Source organism: Capra hircus, chromosome 8, assembly GCF_001704415.2.
Source record: "Capra hircus breed San Clemente chromosome 8, ASM170441v1, whole genome shotgun sequence".
Taxonomy (NCBI): Eukaryota; Metazoa; Chordata; class Mammalia; order Artiodactyla; family Bovidae; genus Capra; species Capra hircus.
The window spans coordinates 75,841,758-75,859,631 of NC_030815.1; the positions used below are offsets into that span (position 1 = coordinate 75,841,758).

General features: G+C 54.8%; 3 protein-coding genes across 7 annotated transcripts; 1 reads left to right on the forward strand and 2 right to left on the reverse strand.

Moving 5' to 3' along the window:
* On the forward strand, nt 1,475-10,977 carry IL11RA (interleukin 11 receptor subunit alpha). Of its 5 annotated transcripts, none has more exons than XM_018052397.1 (13): nt 1,475-1,533; nt 4,429-4,528; nt 4,804-4,864; nt 6,063-6,232; nt 6,367-6,481; nt 6,632-6,664; nt 6,750-6,916; nt 7,609-7,772; nt 8,747-8,888; nt 9,407-9,526; nt 9,645-9,741; nt 9,989-10,071; nt 10,567-10,977. In XM_018052397.1, the coding sequence occupies exons 2-13, from the start codon at nt 4,429-4,431 to the stop codon at nt 10,581-10,583; spliced, it is 1,269 nt and encodes a 422-aa protein (XP_017907886.1). In that variant the 5' UTR covers nt 1,475-1,533; the 3' UTR covers nt 10,584-10,977. The 5 variants fall into 5 exon arrangements, with proteins under 5 accessions (XP_017907886.1, XP_017907889.1, XP_017907890.1 ...); XM_018052400.1 differs by lacking the exon at nt 1,475-1,533 and adding an exon at nt 1,628-2,105; XM_018052401.1 differs by lacking the exon at nt 1,475-1,533 and adding an exon at nt 2,315-2,649.
* CCL27 (C-C motif chemokine ligand 27) lies at nt 11,047-12,805 on the reverse strand. The gene is made up of 3 exons (XM_005684093.2): nt 11,687-12,805; nt 11,417-11,549; nt 11,047-11,223 (listed from the first exon to the last, which is right to left on the reverse strand). Exons 1-3 carry the CDS (start codon nt 11,754-11,756, stop codon nt 11,127-11,129), a joined length of 300 nt encoding a protein of 99 aa, XP_005684150.1. The 5' UTR covers nt 11,757-12,805; the 3' UTR covers nt 11,047-11,126.
* On the reverse strand, nt 14,056-16,890 carry LOC108636573. The gene is made up of 4 exons (XM_018052403.1): nt 15,705-16,890; nt 15,365-15,432; nt 15,059-15,118; nt 14,056-14,935 (listed from the first exon to the last, which is right to left on the reverse strand). Exons 2-4 carry the CDS (start codon nt 15,409-15,411, stop codon nt 14,779-14,781), a joined length of 264 nt encoding a protein of 87 aa, XP_017907892.1. The 5' UTR covers nt 15,412-15,432; nt 15,705-16,890; the 3' UTR covers nt 14,056-14,778.

Genomic DNA, 17,874 nt, shown 5'->3' on the forward strand with positions numbered 1-17,874 from the left:
ATCCTAGTCCCAGTGGTCAGTGGCCAGGCACTGGGCCGCTGGCCAGAACCCTGGCTTTGTGAGTGGCTGCATCTTGGCTCTGCTCCAGCCCACAGAGGCTGAATGGGCGGGCAGGGAACGTGTACGTGGCTTTTTGTCCTTGGCCTTTCCAGACTCCCACATGCAGCATGTATGCATAGTGTCTGCACACCTCTGTTGCCCCTGTGCCCCAGTCATTGCAGAGGACAGAAGATAGCCCTGGCAGGGCAGGGCTGCCAGAGTTAGGAGCCCTGAGGCCTGGAAGGAGGGCATGATATGCAGAGTGACCCTCGGTCCAGCCACGCTTCTCTGGACCTGTTTCCCTGGCAAGACTGTAACTGCGGGAATAACAAGTCATACAACCCAGGAGATGTGATGCACCTAGGGTCTTCCAAACATTTAGGTGAAGTCAGGAGCTTGTGAGTGATACAGGAATGGCCAGAACACTTTGTCTCCTTTCTTTCCAAGGGAATTAAGACTCTAGGAGGGGGAATCACATCAGGCAGGACCGTAATACCCTGACCCAGGATAACGTTTGCTGCCTTCCAGCCCCGTGTCCTGTCTTCCTAGAGACCCTGGAGGGGAAGGGTCAACTTGGAGTGTTGCCCTGTTTTGAAGAAGCTCAGCGACTTCACTTTCACTTTTCACTTTCATGCACTGGAGAAGGACATGGCAGCCCACTCCAGTGTTCTTGCCTGGAGAATCCCAGGGACGGCGGAGCCTGGTGGGCTGCCGTCTATGGGGTCACAGAGTCGGACACGACTGAAGCGACTTCGTAGCAGCAGCAGCAGCAGCAGCAGCAGACAAATGTGGCACACATTTTCCTTGAGCCCCCATTGACTGGGGAATGGAACCCTAGATGGGTGGCTAGTTTCTTAAGACATACATTCCTACACCACACACACACAGACACACACACACATTTGATCCTACACCTTTGAATGGCCTGCATTTTGGAGTCATCCGGGGAGTTTTAAACAGTACTGATTTAATTGGAGTGTGGCTTGGCGGTTATAAAACCATGATGCCCAGTGACGTCTGAGACCCACCGCCTTAACAGCAGTCCACCTCCTTGTCTTATCTGGAGACAGGGGCACCTTCAGCTTCCCCGGTCACCTGCCCAGTAGCTCCTAAGCCACAAAACCTGAGGCTTTCTTTGCGGACAGCTGGGAGCGGGGAGGGGCCTGGGAGCTTCAGGTCCCGCGGTCCCAGGAGGAGGGGCTTTCGGGCCCCGGACCCAGGAACCCAGCTCCACACTCTGTCCCCCGGCGGCAGCCTCCTCAGTCCCGGACGGGACAGGAAGTGTCCGGCCGAGGTGGGGGTGGAGGTGATTGGCAGTTGGAGGCTCCAATGGGCCGAGACCCCCCCTATTTCACCCTGCTCCTTCCATTGGCGCCTGGGCGGAGCCGCCCCCACGGCGGGGCCCCAGGCCGGGAGGGAGTCGAGGCCGGGGCAGAGGGCGAGGGCGAGGGCGAGGGCGAGGGCGGAGGGCGCTGGCGGCGGCGGCCGCGGAAGGTGAGGCCTGATGGGGCCGCGGGTGAACTGGCGGGAACCTCGCCAGGAGAGGGCGGGGCAGGGGGGTGTGGGATTGAGCGACTGACGGACTGTCAGTGTGCCTGTGTGTGTGTGTGTGTGTGTGTGTGTGCGTGCGCGCGCCTGTGAGACTGCCAAGGCTGTGTGTGACGCTGTCAGTGTGCGAGACTTCACAACAGTGTCGCCTGGTGCAACTGTCGGCTAGTATGCCTGCGGGTGTCGCTGTGCTAGCGGCTGAGTCTGCATGTGGCTGTGCGGGTGTGCGATTCCGTGTGCGTGTGTCTGTCAATGTGCAGTGTAGGGGCAGAGACTGGGTCAAACGTTTGTGCGGGTGAGACGGTCCGTGAGCACAGCGGGGCAACTGTGTTTTGGGAAGGTCTCTGCGGGATCTGAGACCGTGTCTGCCAGCGTGAGAGTGCGTGGCTGGGTCTGTGGGTGCTCAGGTGTGCCTTCAGCCGTGGCAGAGTAAGAATGAGACTTACACTCCACGTGTGTCCTGTGTCCTGACTGTTAGACTGCGTGGAGCTGGGTTTGCATCTTGAGGACCCACTTCGGTAGGTAGCCGATGACACTGACCTTTCTACTCAGTGGCCTGCATGGACAGATCCATCTCAACACACTTGGCTTCCCCTTCTTTTAGTGCTCCTGTCACTGGCCCCTTGACCCGTATTTTCTGTTTCCCTGGCTGACTCAGTTTTCTATATGTCTTTTTCTCTCCCTAATCCTTTTTTTCCTAGAGCTCATACTCTGTGTCTCTTCACAGTTTCATCTCTCCAGGGATCTCTGCTAAGAGCCCCTTGGAAGAAGAAGCTTAAACCATGATGAGGAGTTGCTCACAGGGAGTGCTGTGACCCCCATCCCAGGGGCGGAGTGCTAAGTGTATGTGTGACTGTGCAAGGAAGACTTCGGTGTCTGTGTCTTTGTGCATGTCTGGGTATTTGTAAATGTACATGTCTCAGTGTATCGGTGTAACTGTGAGTGGCTATATCTAAGAGTGTGTGTCTGAGGGTAAGTGTGGGTCTTGTGAGTCTGGCACCAGGGACCAAAGGCATTTCCTGGTACTGGGGCCTGAAGAGGAGAGGAGGGAGGTAGGAGGAGGTGAGAAATGGCTGGAACGTCCAGGGGAGGAGGAAGCTGGACTCTTTGGCTTTTCTTTATATCCCTCAACATGGGGCCTCTCTTCCCCTTAAAACACAGCCAGCTGTACCCTAAGGAAATATTTGCTGGGAAGTTAATATGAAAAGAGTGGAAGCACAAGTGTGTGTCTGCTTTTTCATTTGACTGTGTCCACGTGTGTTCAGGGGAGTGTCTTTGTTGATGGTGCCTAGGGAATCCCCCCTTGAGTGTGCCTGTGTTTGGCTGTGTGAGAACACAGGGAACCTCTCACTGACAGGGACAGAGCAGCCCTCCTTCCTTTCTCTCTGGCTGTGCCTGGCTGTGCCTGTGGCTTCCTTTCCAGACTTGGGGGAGGCCTCTTCCCTTCCCAGGGCCTTGGGTGAGAGAGGGTGGGAGGGGAGGCGGGAGGAGGGGGAGGGGGCCTGGCTAGGGGCCTGCGGAGCTGCGGGGGCGCAGAGGGGCGGGGGCAGGGAAGGGGAAGGAGGGGACGATTCTGGGGTCGCAGAACTGAGTGGAGCTGAGACGGTACTGTAGCTGGTGGGAGGAAGTCCTGGAGGCCATGGACGGTCAGCCACTGGGATCACCGAGGTAGGGCAGGGCTGAGCTGGGTAAATGTGGCTGGGGGGCTGGGGTGAGCCACTGGACACACTCGGACAGACACAGAGACACATAGAGGTCCCTGCTCAGTTCTGTGGGTCGGGGCGATTTGGGCTCTCCCTCTTCTAGAGCCCTTGCCTGGGGCCCTTTCCCCGTCTGCCCCTTCTCCTGCCCCAGTTCCCACCTCCCCACTGCCTTCCTCCTCCTGTTTTCTCCCAGCCTGAATCCCTCTCTTGTAGCACCCCAACGCCCGACACATACACAGTTGGTTATGTTTTCAGCCTTTGTGAGATCCTGCTGCCCTAGCCCAGCCCCCACCGCCTCCCAGTCCTGATCTCTTGCATCTCTGGCCCCGTGGCCCCCACCCAGCCTCCTGTTCCCCCGGGCTCCTAGCTCCTCTCAGCCTCCTCTCCCCTCCCGCCACCCTGTCTCCATCTGCTGGCTCCTCGCCCACCCCAGCCTCTGGCAGCAGCCCGGGCATCTGGATCTGCTTAACTCTGCAGCCTCAGCCTGCACCCTAGCCCTGTCCAGCCTCCCAGGCTCGAGACCAACAAGATTCCAGAGTCAGGCTCAGAGGAGCGGCCCAAATAGCCAGAGCAAGGGGCCAGGCTTGGCAGCCAGGGCAGGGCTAGGCCTCATGGTAGGGGAGCAGGGTGGGCTCAGACCCACCCTTGACAATCCCCGCCCCAGGGTGATAAGGGCGGCCACAGGTCAGTCAGAGGCAGCAGCTGTCCCTGGGCCAGGTGAGGATGGACACGAAATTCCCAACAGCTGGACTGGAGGAGTTAATGGGAGTGATGGAGCCTGAGCCAGCACTTGGTGCCAGGGGTGGGCGCCAAGGGTGGTGCGGGGGGGAGGGGGGGATGGCGGTGCTGGCAGAGGCTGTTGCCTCGGGCTTTTGTTCTGGGCCCTAAGCCCATGGCTGAGAAGGAGGGTATGATGGTGTGTGATGGTGTGTGTGTGTGTGTGTGTGTACTCACACACAGCACTAGGTGTATGGTGGAAAGGGGACCTTACATCAGATCCTCCAGTGATGTCTGATAGCCTTACCCCACATGGATCCTCTTTTCCTCCTAGAAAGCCCCAGTTTGGAAGAGGAGGAGGCAGGCTTTAGCCTCCCGTCTTGGGCGTGGGGTATCGCTGACCTTGCCTTTCTCCTCGCAGATGAGCAGCAGCTGCTCAGGGCTGAGCAGGGTCCTGGTGGCCGTGGCTGCAGCCCTGGTGTCTGCCTCCTCTCCCTGCCCCCAGGCCTGGGGCCCCCCAGGTGAGAAGAATCCTGCTCTATGACCCCCAACTCTGATTTGTGATGCCACCAGCACTGTGGCCCCTTCTCAGGCCTGCCCTGTGACCCTCCCAACTGCTGACATCCAACCTGGCAACATTCCCTCTCCACCCTGCCCTTTGAGCTCTGTCTCCAGATTATAACATGATGCACTCGGGTCTTAAAAGTCCACCCCTTATCCTGTCACTCTCACAAAGTGTGGGGTAGGATGGGAGAGAGGGAAAGGAAGAGCCTCTTCTCAGAAGTGCCTTCCACAGGGGTCCAGTATGGGCAGCCTGGCAGGGCCCTGACGCTGTGTTGCCCTGGAGTGACTGCTGGGTAAGTGCTCCATCGGACTGTTGGGTTGATGGAACCCTCTCATGATGCTTTCTTGACTTTGCCCAGTCCTCAGACCCCTCCCATCCTTGCCCCTTGTATCTGTAACCTTCACCTCTCTGTCCTAACCCTCAAACCATCCTTATTCAACTGAACCTTTAACCTACATGTACTGAGTGCCTGCTAATTGCCTGGTCTCTTCTAGCTAGACCTGGGATACAGCAGTGCACAAGCCAGGCAAAATGCCAGGTAGTAATACCTGCAGGGCAGGAAATCAAAAGGGAGTGATGTGGAAGAGGAGAACTGAATGATCACTTTTTATTGGTCATCAGGGAAGGCCTCTCTGAGGAGGTGATATATATATATTTTATTTGGTTGCACTGGGTCTTAGTTGTGGCATGTGGGATCTAATTCCCTGATGAGGGATCAAACTTGGGGGAATGTGGGGTCTTAGATACTGGACCATTAGGGGAATCCATGAGGAGGTGATACTGATGCTGATTTCTGAAAGTAAAGTGAAAGTGAAGTCGCTCAGTCATGTCCGACTCTTTGTGACCCCGTAGACTGTAGCCTACCAGGCTCCTCTGTCCATGGGATTTTCCAGGCAATAGTACTGGAGTGGATTGCCATTTTACCTTCTCCAGGTGATCTTCCCAACCCAGGGCTCGAACCCGGGTCTCCTGCATTGTAGACAGACGCTTTACCCTCTGAGCCACCAGGGAAGTCAAGGTTATGGTATAAGCAGCATTCCTGACAGAGAGAACAGCTAGTGCAAAGCCCTGAAGTGGGAGTGAGTTCCATACTTTTTAAAAAAATCACAGTTTTAAACTTTTAAACTTTATTTACTTTTGGCCATGCCCTGGCTTGCAGAATCTTAGTTTCCCAACCAGGGATCGAACCTGGGCCCTCAGCAGTGGAAGCACAGAGTTCTAATCACTGGACCACTAGGGAATTCCTGAGCTCCATAGTCTTGAACTGAAAGAAGCATAACCTAACTGAAGTCCAGTGGTGGAAGGGGAGAGAGGGAGGTGATGAAGAAAAAAAGTAAGGTGAGGGCTAGATCACCAGGGGCTTTGTAAGCCAGCAAACGGAGTTTGAATTTTACCACAAGCACACCAAGAAGCCAGGGGAGAGCTATGGCGTGGTCTGACTCATACTTTGACTCTTCCTTCCATCTATCATCATCTCGTCTCACCCTCAGGACCCCGGTGTCCTGGTTTCGGGACGGGGAGACAAGGCTGCTCCAGGGACCTGCCTCTGGGCTAGGGCCCAAACTGGTCCTGGCCCGGGCAGAAAGCACTGACGAGGGCACCTATACCTGCCGGACCCTGGACGGTGCACTTGGGGGCATGGTGACCCTGCGGCTAGGCTGTGAGTTGGGGAGGAGTGTTGTGGGGGGGTGATGAGAAGTGGGGCTCCTGAGGGACTGCAGGCCCAGAGGAAGCCCTCTGGGATGGGGAGGGCCTGGGGGCTTCTCACTCTCCAGCTGTGCCCTCTGCCTCTAGACCCCCCGGCCCGCCCCGTTGTTTCCTGCCGGGCTGCTGACTATGAGAACTTCTCCTGCACTTGGAGTCCCAGCCAGGTTAGCGGTTTACCCACCCGCTACCTCACCTCCTACAGGTGTGTCCAGCATCGGCTGCATATGCCTATATGTTTGGGTGTATAGCAAAACGTGGGTGTGGGAGTAGGTGGGAAGGTATTGAAGGAGGCCTAAGAGAGAGGGAGGACTCTCTTTTCCTTCCTGACCTCAGATGACCTCTTCCCTGCCAGGAAGAAGACTGTGCCGGGAGCTGATGGCCAAAGGTAGGACGTGAGGGGGAAGCTGGGGGCTCCAGCTGGATCCCACAGCGAGCATTTCCAGAGTTCAAGACCACATCCTTCCTCCTAGGATGAGTCCATCCTCAGGGCCCTGGCCATGCTTACAGGAGCCCCCTGGGGCGGCCCGCTGTATAGTCCATGGGGCAGAGTTCTGGAGCCAGTATCGGATCAATGTGACTGAAGTGAACCCCCTGGGGGCCAGCACCCGCCTGCTGGATGTGAGCTTGCAGAGCATCTGTGAGTACCCAGTCCTAGAGGTCTCCCCAGATCCCTACCACAGAGACCCCAGAGACCCCAGATTGGACCCCAGAGTATAGATACCACCGTAATTCATAACCCTCCTCCCGCTGAGCTCCCACACAGTTCCCTCCCAACACAGGTCCATTTCAGCACACAAATGGCCCCCAGGGAGACTTCAGCAGAATCCAAAGAGATCAGAACCCTAGGAGGCAGGGTTACTTCAGCTTCTAGAGGTTATTGCCACCACCCCCTTCCCTTTCAAGTCCTTCCTGGCTGCCCAACCCCAGTGCTGCCTCTCTGCTTCCAGGCCCGGTGCTGAAGGCAGCTCCATCTCGCATCCTCCCTGCCCAGTGGAAAGCCCTCTCTGGCTTTCTCTTGACCTGTGTGTAGGAGGGGATCACGAAGGCTCTGGCTGGAATTTAGGCCAACTCATCTTCCTTGGAGGGAAAACAGATCACTCTTTAACTCACTCAACAAACATTTCAAAAATCCATCCTCAGATAACAGGGATTACAGATCCTGAGCCTAAGGGATGATCAAGCCTAAGATTTCCCCAAGTTCCTCAGCAGTGCCTCCTCTCTGGGACTTTTAGGCACACACCTGCCTTCCCTCGGAGGCGATGAGGGAAGGATGAGCACCTCTCTTGTGCCCTGACTTTGTGTCCCCCCTCCCCCTTCACCTGCCCTCAGTGCGTCCTGACCCGCCCCAGGGGCTTCGGGTAGAGTCGGTGCCTGGCTATCCTCGCCGCCTGCGTGCTAGCTGGATGTACCCTGCCTCCTGGCCCCGCCAGCCCCACTTCCTGCTCAAGTTCCGGCTGCAGTACCGTCCAGCACAGCATCCAGCCTGGTCTACGGTGAGGCCTTGGAGTGCACCCTGGTCTGGGGCTGTGGGTCCTGTCTCTAGTTGCCTGTTGCTGGTGTTCTGCATGACCAGATCTGGGAGGTTACTGATGCCCCGTGGGCTCCCCGCCTACAGAGCACTCTCCCTAGGCCAGGCCTTGTCACGGGGACTGCGCCTCCTCCCTCCGCCTTCCAGGGCTATAACTGATGTCAGCCCATCTGTGGGTAGATAGCAGTGACTTTTTAAAAATAACTTTTCTAGGAAAGGGAGGGCCTTTCACCCAGAGGCACAGACACTGATATACTCATGTGTGAATAAAGGTGAATTCCCACCTCTGGAGGTGGCAGAGATTGGCTAGCATCAGGCCCGGGGAGCTGCTGCCTCAGATAATAACCAATATTTACTGTCTGTCAAGCACCTTGCTTCACATTTACTATCTCCTTTAGGTGTACACCAGGACTTCCCTGGTGGCTCAGATGGTAAAGCTTCTGTCTACAATGCAGGAGACCTGGGTTCAATCCCTGGGTCAGGAAGATTCCCTGGAGAAGGAAATGGCAACCCACTCCAGTACTCTTGCCTAGAAAATCCCATGGACGGAGGAGCCTGGTGCAGGCTACTGTCCATGGGTCGCAAAGAGTCAGACACGACTGAGTGACTTCACCTCTATTGTACAAATGGAGAAACTGAGGCACAGAGAGAGGCCCAAGGTGACTCAGTAAGTGGTACACCAAAGATCTGAACCCTGGCAGTCAGTCTGAAATCACAGTCTATCTATAGAGCTATGCACTTTTATCTTGTGAATGCTAGGTGTAGACCTAACACCACCAGCCACCCTATATGAGGCTCAGAAGGCCGCATCAGACTGACAGGGACTGGACTGGGAGGAAAGGGTGCTTTTTGCACACTGGGGCTGGAGGGGGGTGGGAGGGCAGGAAGGCTGAGTGCTTATAACTGGATAACCTGCCAGGGAACTCTCTGCACTCCCAGGTGGAGCCAGCTGGATTGGAGGAGGTGATCACTGATGCTGTGTCTGGGCTGCCCCACGTAGTGCGGGTCAGCGCCCGGGACTTTCTGGATGCTGGCACCTGGAGCTCTTGGAGCCCCGAGGCCTGGGGGACTCCAAGCACCGGTGAGAGAGCCTAAGGAAAGGGCAGAGGCCAAGCCTATCTATCTGCAGGGATTAGCTGGCCACATTGCACTTGCGGCCCCAGGCTTCAGCTGTACTGCCTGCAGCCCTACCCTAACTTAAGCCCCGCCCTAGCTTTGACCCTGTCTCTCAGCTTCCCTGGTGGCTCAGAGGTTAAAGCCTATGCCTGCAATGCAGGGGTTCGATCCCTGGGTCGGGAAGATCCCCTGGAGAAGGAAATGGCAACCCACTCCAGTATTCTTGCCTGGAGAATCCCTTGGGTGGTGGAGCCTGGTGGGCTACAGTCCACGGGGTTGCAAAGAGTCAGACATGACTGAGTGACTTCACTTTCACTCAGCCTTTACCCCTGCTTACTTACCGAAAGCTGGCTCTGCCCCTTCTAGCTCTGCCTCCTAGGCGCCGCAGAGTCCAACCCCGGCCCTGGCCTCCCTGGCACCTGGCAGGCTCGGGCCTCTGTCCCCACCCCTCATGGACAGTTCTCAGGTCTCATCTCCCTCCAGAGCCCCTACCGAAGGAGATATCAGTCGGGGACCAGCAACATACACAGACAGAGGAAGAACCTCAGGCAGACAGCCCTGCTCCCCCAAGGCCGTCCCTTCTACCCGACCCACAGCCACTTGGTGAGCTTGAGCAGATGGGCAAAGGTGGGAGAGAATGACAAAGCCCCAGGGAAAAGGGGACACCGAGTCTGGTCAGGCAGGCTTGCTCTTGTGGCTGACATCTGACCCTCTGCCTCAGACCACAGAGACCCCCTGGAACAGGTGGCCGTGCTGGCATCTTTGGGAATCTTCTCTTTCCTGGGACTGGTGGCTGGGGCCCTGGCACTGGGGCTCTGGTAAGTGACTGGCCCCTTAGCCTCTGATCCCACACAGATGCTCTGATACCCACAGACCACACCCATTCCTACTCCTCATGACCCCAATCCCAGCATATCTGATTCTGGAGCCATTCCTCCTCCCTCTTCCACTCCCAACTTCACGATTCTACTCTTTCCTCTCTTAACCCTTCACTAATAAAACCTTTTTGGAAGAGTCTGAGATGCCCCACATTGTTAGGGAGACAACTTCTTTTTTGTGCTGTAGGCTAAGGTTGAGACCAGTTGAGAAGGATGGACCCCAAAAATCTGGGCTCTTGGCCCCAATGATTTCAGTGGACAAGCTTCCAGGTGAGTGTGACATCTGGGAGGTTTGGACTTGGGAAATGTGTGACCTCATTTTGACTGTATGGATTAAGAGCCACATGCCTTAATCCTCATAAGGGTTTTGGGAATCAAAGGTGGGTCTCCTCATTCTAATGACTTCTGGACTCAGAGATGGGTCTTTCATTCTTGAGTCCCTGAGCTTAGAGTTGGGTCTCTTCTGTCTCTTGTAGGATGCTGGGGCTCCTAGATGGGACTCCTTCATTTTCAGGGTATTATGCTCAGAGCTGGATGTCCATCTTTATTCTTGGGGTATCTGGATCCCCTCCCCTATTCTTGATGTGCCTGGGCCCAGAGCTAGATCCACTTCCTCATCCTCAGGGTGTTGGGGCTTACACAAAAGTGGCTGTCCTATTCATTCTTGGAGTGTTGGGCTCATAACTGGGTCCCCTCCCTCATTCTCAGGGAATCTGGGACAAGATCTAGGCCTACCATCTCCCTTGATTTTCCTCTTTCTTGTAGGAGTCCCAAACCTGTAGAGGACTTGGAGGCCTTCAGCTGATTCCATCCAATGCTGGTGTGGATGGATGGACAGATGGAACCCAGGCAGGACAGCAGATCCCCATGGAGGCGGGTTCTCAGCTGGAAGTTCTGTTTGGAGCCCATTTCTATGAGACTCTGTGTTCCCAACTTGCCAGTTGAAAGGTTCCTGGACCTCTGACTTCATCCCAGAGCTGGAGGTCTACCTGAAGAATGTGTGTAGATGTGTATGGCTGTGTGTGTCCAAGTGTATGTGAGGCAGGGGACATGTGTTCTCTGCATGTATGTATATAGGTACCTGGGGAGTGTGTGTGGGTCTTATGCTCTTGGCTTTGCCCCTGGAGGAAGTTGTGAGGGTGTGAATAAAGAGAATGAGGAGGTTCTGTCTATTGACATGTCTCACAGCTCCAGATTCAGGACTCACAGGAGAGTGCATCAAACTTGGAGACCACAGTCAGAGACTATTGTGCATCACTGCTTTATTACTTTGGCTACTGGGGGCCCCAGCCCATTTTCCCCATGAGCTCCAAACTCTGGTTGGGCTAAGTTCCCTGGAGCCTCTTCCCTTGGCGCTCAATCCACCGAATCAGGCTGCGGTTCTGGGGGTGGATGCAGACCCTGCGTTGAGACAGGTGAAGCCTGGGAAAGGAAAGGTTCAAAGGTACGGTCATAACTGGGGGGATGAGGGTGAGACCCAGGAGTTAGAGGCAAAGGCCAGATGAAAACCTGAGTTGGCATCAGAATTAGCAATCGGGATGGGGTTGAAATCAGCATCTGGGGTTGGGACTGAGGTCAGAGTCAGGGACAAATCAGGGGCAGAGTCAAAGCTCACACGAAGGCTTGGAGGTGACAGTCTCCGTCAGCTTCCTGAAGTTCCACTCGGATGACCCTCCTCAGTAGCTTGTTTGGAAGTGGCTGTCGGTAGAGCTGAGTACAGCATGCAGTGCTGAGTGCCAGTGGGAATGCTAGGGGAACAGGACCATGTGTTCAGAGGGCTTCTGACCCCAAACTCCATCAGAAGGTTGGAGGCTGGGCTTCCTGGGCCCCTCTCCCTCCATCCCATTCACCCAAACCCGGGCCTTCTAGACCCCGACTCACTCACCTCCTCCAGGGTCTGGGCTCAGGAACAACAGGAGCAGCAGGAGGCTGCTGGTGGGTGAGGGCCCCTTCATGATGCTCAGCCTGGATAATTCCTTCTCTTTCCTCCTCCTTCCCTACCTTTTATCTGGGTGCCTTTTATACCTGGGGCACCAGGTGAGTCAGCCGCAGGTGAAGATGTATTGCTCATCTTGTGACATTCCTGGGCTCTAATTACCACAGACCCCTCCTTTTTTAGGACTGCCGTTTTCCATGGGCTCCTAAGTCCTGGGCAGAGAAGCTGGGGAGATGGGTTATGCACGTGGGGGCTGATGGTACAGTAAGGGGGGCAGAGGATCCACAGTGGCATCCAATGAGGACATTCACCCTCATACCTGTAGTTACACGTTCACAGTCACACCTCAGTCACTGGATCAACCTCACATGGTCAGACAACCCCAGACAGAATCATATAGCCCCAGTTATACTCAAAGTTGCACTCCCACACAGTTGTTTTTTCACAATCATCCCGCCACACAATCACACTAGCACACCCAAATTCTGATGGGGGCACTGTGGGTAGGGTGGGAGCACAGGGCAGGCTGGCATCAGCTTGCTTTCCTTTTCCCCTCCCTGTTTTCTGTCCTAGCCTGCTTGTCTTATCAGCAGACATTGATTGGAATGGGTCCCAAAAACCTTTTGGCCGAGTCGTCGTCTCACCTGGGCTAGTTACATTCAGAGTGAGAAGCTGGGAGAAGTCCCTTTTGGGTGGTAATGCGGTGCCTTGGGGATAACTGAGGTGGGGGTTGCTTTCCCAGGAAGATGAGACAGAGGAAGGATGAGGTAGATAAGAGCGCACATGCGGGAAGATCAAAGTTCTTTGGTGCCAGGTTGCTGCTGTCAAACAGATAAAAGACCCAAGAAATCTTACCTTCCTGTTTTTGCCAAGTCCTGTTCCAGAGATGCCAGCCTCTTACCAGCAGGGGCCTGGGGCTTCCAGTCCTTGGCTTCTTGAGACATCAGATTCCAGAGCTCAATTATCTCTCCTTTATTCTATTCAAATTCCTGTTTCTCTCTATTGTTGGCCTGGAAGATGCCCCCCACCCACCCCACGCCACCACACACACACACAACCAACCCTTACACCCTTTGCATCCCATACTCTTGCTGAAACCCCAAGCTCCCATCTCCTTCCTGTCCCTTCTCTTTTAATCCTGTATCCAGCCCTTACCTCCTCTTCCCCTTAATCCCTCCACCCCAATGCAAAGCTATGCCTCCTCTTCCTCCTCCTGTCCTTTCCAAGAAGCTGGGACCAGCAAAGGGTGGGGGCAAGCTGCTAAGTTTAGTGCCCTTGGCCCCTTGAAGAATTTCCCACTCTGTGTCTGGAGATTTCAACCCTCCTGTCCTGCTCTCTATGTGAAATGTAACCTGAGTCATAACTCAATAATCCAGCCCTTATCAGGTTGTTTCAACGATGCCGTCTGCAACCTTGTGCTCTGTGACCAGCTACCTACCCTCTATGGGGCAGGCCTACTCTTGGGACAGGGACTCACACTTCCCTGGGCATCTTCCTGCTGCACCAATCAGAAGGGACCATCAGTTCCCAGAATAGGGACTAATTCCCTCCCAGGCTGAACGACTTGAGCTTCTCCTCATGCTCCTGTCCAGGTTAAGGCTCAGAGGTCCTTCCCTGGAGTCTGTTTTGTGGATATTCAGGAAGTCTGAGTATCCTGAGGATTCTGAGGTTTAGGTCCAGGGTTGGACCAGGGTGCTCCACTTTGGTCACGGTTCTTGATGCAGACGTTGTGAGGAAATGCCTCAAGAGCCTACGTCCATTCTTGAGGGTGGCCACAACCCAGAGGTCACTCATCTTGGAATTTCTAATACCAGAGGCCTTACAGTCTTTTACCCACCCTCCAGTCTGGACTTGTGCCCCACAGCTTGGTGCAGCCACTAAGGCACCATTATCTTGTCACAAATCTTCATCAGCTGTCTGTCTGTCACACACCGTGTAGTCTTTCCCAGACCAGTCAGTCCAGAGGGCTTGGAAGGAAGAAACCAAGTCTTCCAGATATGTACCCATCTCTCCCCTCTGGCTTCTCCAAAGACAGGGCCAGCTATAGCCTGCTATGGCAGGGTTGGCCCCAGGCTAAAAGCCAGCTCTGCCCTCACTCAGAAACTGAGCTTTCTCTTTAGCTTAATTCTTGGTGCCCTCCCTGATGCTGGGGCGAGTCCCTAATTGAAAGCTGGTCCCCTAGGAGTCCCTGACCCTTCATCGCTTTAGGAACTAGTGGATTTCAGGCCAACTAGATGACAAGACAGACAAGGAAGGTAGGGAGCAGGGGCCACTAGGTTCTCCTAGGGAGGTAACATGTGGGGGACTGATGCCAAGAATCTTTGTACTTCATTTATTTATTTATTGGCTGTGCCACACTGGCATGCAGGATCTTAGTTTCCCAACCTGGGATGGAACCTGTGCTCCCTATGGTGGGAGTACGCAATCTTAACCACTGGACCATCAGGGAATTCCCTGATGTCAATTATCTTTAAACTTGGGATCAGACTGGAGGAGCCAGTAGCTGGGGTGTTAACTGTAGGAAAGACCTTCAACAGTTCTAAGTCATTCCCCCTATGGCAGGCTGACAGTACAGCTTCTATGAATCTTTCCCTCCTCTCACAGCCTACTTCCTACAACTATGGACTTGAAAACTATTTTAGATCCTCTCCCAGGTGAAGATTCTTCAGACACTTGGCAAAGTCCTGTCTAGGAGGAAGGTGGCAGCAGAGAGCTGGGGTTGTGAGAATTTAGGGATGCGGGGATCAGGTTGGGAGGAGGACCAGGTCAGGATTATTCAGTTCCCTCCATACAAGACACTCAGAGTGATGAGTGTGTGTGTGGCGGGGTGAGGGATTAGGTGGTGGAAGGCAGTCATTGATAGTAAGGGGAGGTTGATTCTCTTGAGGGACCCTTAGGAGTAATGGGAGCCTGTACACGGAGGGGCACTCTATCAGGGAGAGAGGCCCTGTCAGTAAGGAAACAGCCGGCGTGGAGAGGGGCTCCCAGCCCGAATGGCGGCAGCGGCGGCAGAGTCAGGAGGGCAGCACGGTGGCTCGGGTTTAAATCTTTAATGCACCGGCTGGCTGAGCAGTGGCAGCAGGGGTGCGGCGGGGGAGGCTGCGGCCGGAGCGCTGGGGAGCAGTGCCCAGGCCGTTTGACAGACAGCTCATCAGGCCCCGCAGAGGCTCCAGCTTCTGCTCCCGAGGGTGCGCCGAGCTGTGGGGCGACCCGACACTGGCATGAGATGGGGCGGGGGCTCCCAGCTTCCCCCCGATCGGTTCTCCCGGAGTGAGCTTCGCCCATTCCCCGGGCAGGTCCGCGGAATCGCAGCCCCCTCACCTCCGCTCCCTTCGCCACATGCGCAGCCAGGGGAAAAAGTAGAAGCAGCCCCAGTAGATCCTGCAAAGAGAAGGTAGAGCCGGGCGGGGCGGAGTGGGGCTGACCCCACAGACTCCGCCCCTTGGACGCCTGGCTCCTCTCTTGGAAGGCTTCGCCCCGCCCCCTAGAGGCGGTTCTCGATAGCCCACGCCCCTAAGAGGCCCCACCCCTCCCGCTTCTCCCGCCCCCAAAGAACACGCGCCCTCCCAACCCCCCAACCCCGGAGCGGCTTAGGTTCCTCCTCCGCAGAACCCCGCCTCCACTCACTCCTCCTCCGCCTCCAGCGCCACCTCGTATCTCCTCAATCCCGACATGTCCTGGGTTCCGAACGTCTCCTGGGGAGCGGCATGATTGGATCAAGAATTCCCCAACCCCAGGTCCCCTTCTCTGTCATTCTGTGGACAAGACTGACTTGTTCTCGGGTAATATGAGACAGGTGCCCTGGGAAGACTCGGGACGGGGCTGAAGATCTGGGAAGCACTAGACATTAAGGGATTGGGAGGTCGGTCATCTCGGGGGCATGGGGCATTTAGGTAGATAGGGCTTGGAGGTCATAGGGCCGGGATATTTGGGGCCCCGGGTGAGGATTTTCGGGGGATAGGGTCACCTGCAGGGGGGCTGAGGGGTCGGCGCAGCCTAAACGCCCACCCTCCCTGGCTCCACCCCGGAAGCAGACCTTTACGTTACGTCACAGTGACAGCGTCACGTTCTAGGGGTGGGGCTTACCTATTACCCGGAAGGGGCGGAGCCATAGCATCTCTTCGGGCGAGGCGGAGACCAGATGTCACACTAGGAGGTGGAGCCAGAGCCTAAGTCTAAAGATGGGAGGGGGTGGTGTGGGGAGAGTCGGTATTTATTATTAAGGTGCAGGGCACAGAGCCCTCTTTTATAAGGATGGAGCCAGATTTTGGAGCTCCACCCTGGGAAGACAGAGACCTCAGCACCAGGCAGCAAGAAAAGAGCTTTGGGACGCTGTCCTGTACTGTTTTACCAATCCCCTTTCCTCTCCATCTTGGCTTCTGCTCTGACAGTTGCCTTTCTTGTCTGACTCATTCTATATATATGGTACTGAGCAAAGGAGGAATAGGTCTCCAGAGAGAGCCCAGTTTAGACAGGCCAGGCTCTAGGAATACTTGTTGGTTGAGTGGCACGGGTCAACAGCCCTTCCTCTCTGAACTGAGACCTCGTTTCCTGACATTTTTGTTCCTGCAGTCATAACCAATATTTATTTAGTGACTGCTCTGTGCTGGGTAATGTGTGTGGATATGAGGAAACAGCAGTAAAGAGGACAGGTACAGATTCTGCCCTCAGAGAGCTTATCATCTGGGTTGGACCTGCACAGGGTGGGGTGGGAGTGGGGGTCAAAAGAGACAATAAAATCACATAGAGGAAGCTAACTGGCTGGGGGCTGTAGAGGCTATTCGACTAAAGGCAGGAAAGAGCAATTAACTTACTGTGGAAGGTTGGAAATAGCTGCCCTAGTTGGTCTGGGGAGTCTGGGAGAGAGCCTTGTGGCTGGACAGTATGGGAGAAAATGACCAGAAATGAATGAAGTAAAAGTTCCCTTAAGCTGAAGTGTGGAGAATGAATTCACCTCTCTTCTTCCCACCACCCCACACTCTTTTTGCCCTCTTGTACCTATCTTCCCCTCTTGGACTACATACAGACAGGTGACAGATAAATCCATTGATGCCAGTTGGAAGCATTGCAGTCTGGGCGTGGAGAAGCTGTGCCTTTACCACACTCATCCTTACTAATATTTGCTCTTACATCCACAGTGACACTCCTGTCCCCGCAGCCAAGTCATGTCTGCAGGAGGCCTGGTCCCCACTGCTTTGGTGATTCGCATCCATTCACTCAGATGCAGGGCTCTGTCTATTGTATAATAATTTGGCCTTTAGGCCAAATTAGGGAGACACTACATCTTTGGAATATCCCAACTAATACAAGTTCTTTGTTATTTGTGAGCCCTTTGGGTCACACCTGAATTTATGCTAAGAGATGAGGTGACTTGGGATAGAGGCTGGTCAGCAGAAAGACCAACCATATCATTGCAGAATTGAGGCTTTGAGCCAACCTGGCTGGGGAGATTGAGTTATGTCACCAACAATTCATTCTTTCCTATGTTTGAAATCTCAATAAAAATTCTGGACATCAAAGTTTGTGACCTTCCTGGTTGGTGAACACGTACTGTTGGCGAACAGGTACTGGGAGGGTGATGTGGCCTTTGTGTCTCCATGGGGAAAGGGCATGGGAGATCTGCATTGAAATCCTCCTTGTGTGTCTTTCCATTTGGATATTCCTGATTTATATTCAGTTTAGTTCAGTTGCTCAGTCGTGTCCCACTGTTTGCGACCCCATGAACTGCAGCACGCCAGGCCTCCCTGTCCATCACTAACTCCCGGAGTCCACCCAAACTCATGTCCATCGAGTCGGTGATGCTATCCAACCTCTGTCTTCCCCTTCTCCTGCCCTCAATCTTTCCCAGCATCAGGGTCTTTTCCAATGAGTCAGCTCTTTGCATCAGGTGGCCAAAGTATTGGAGTTTCAGCTTCAACATCAGTCCTACCAGTGAACACCCAGGACTGATCTCCTTTAGGATGGACTGGTTGGATCTTCTTGCAGTCCAAGGGATTCTCAAGAGTCTTCTCCAACACCACAGTTCAAAAGCATCAGTTTTTTCGGCTCAACATTCAGAAAACTAAGATCATGGCATCGGGCCCCATTCAGTTCAGTTCAGTTCGGTCACTCAGTCGTGTCCGACTCTTTGCCACCCC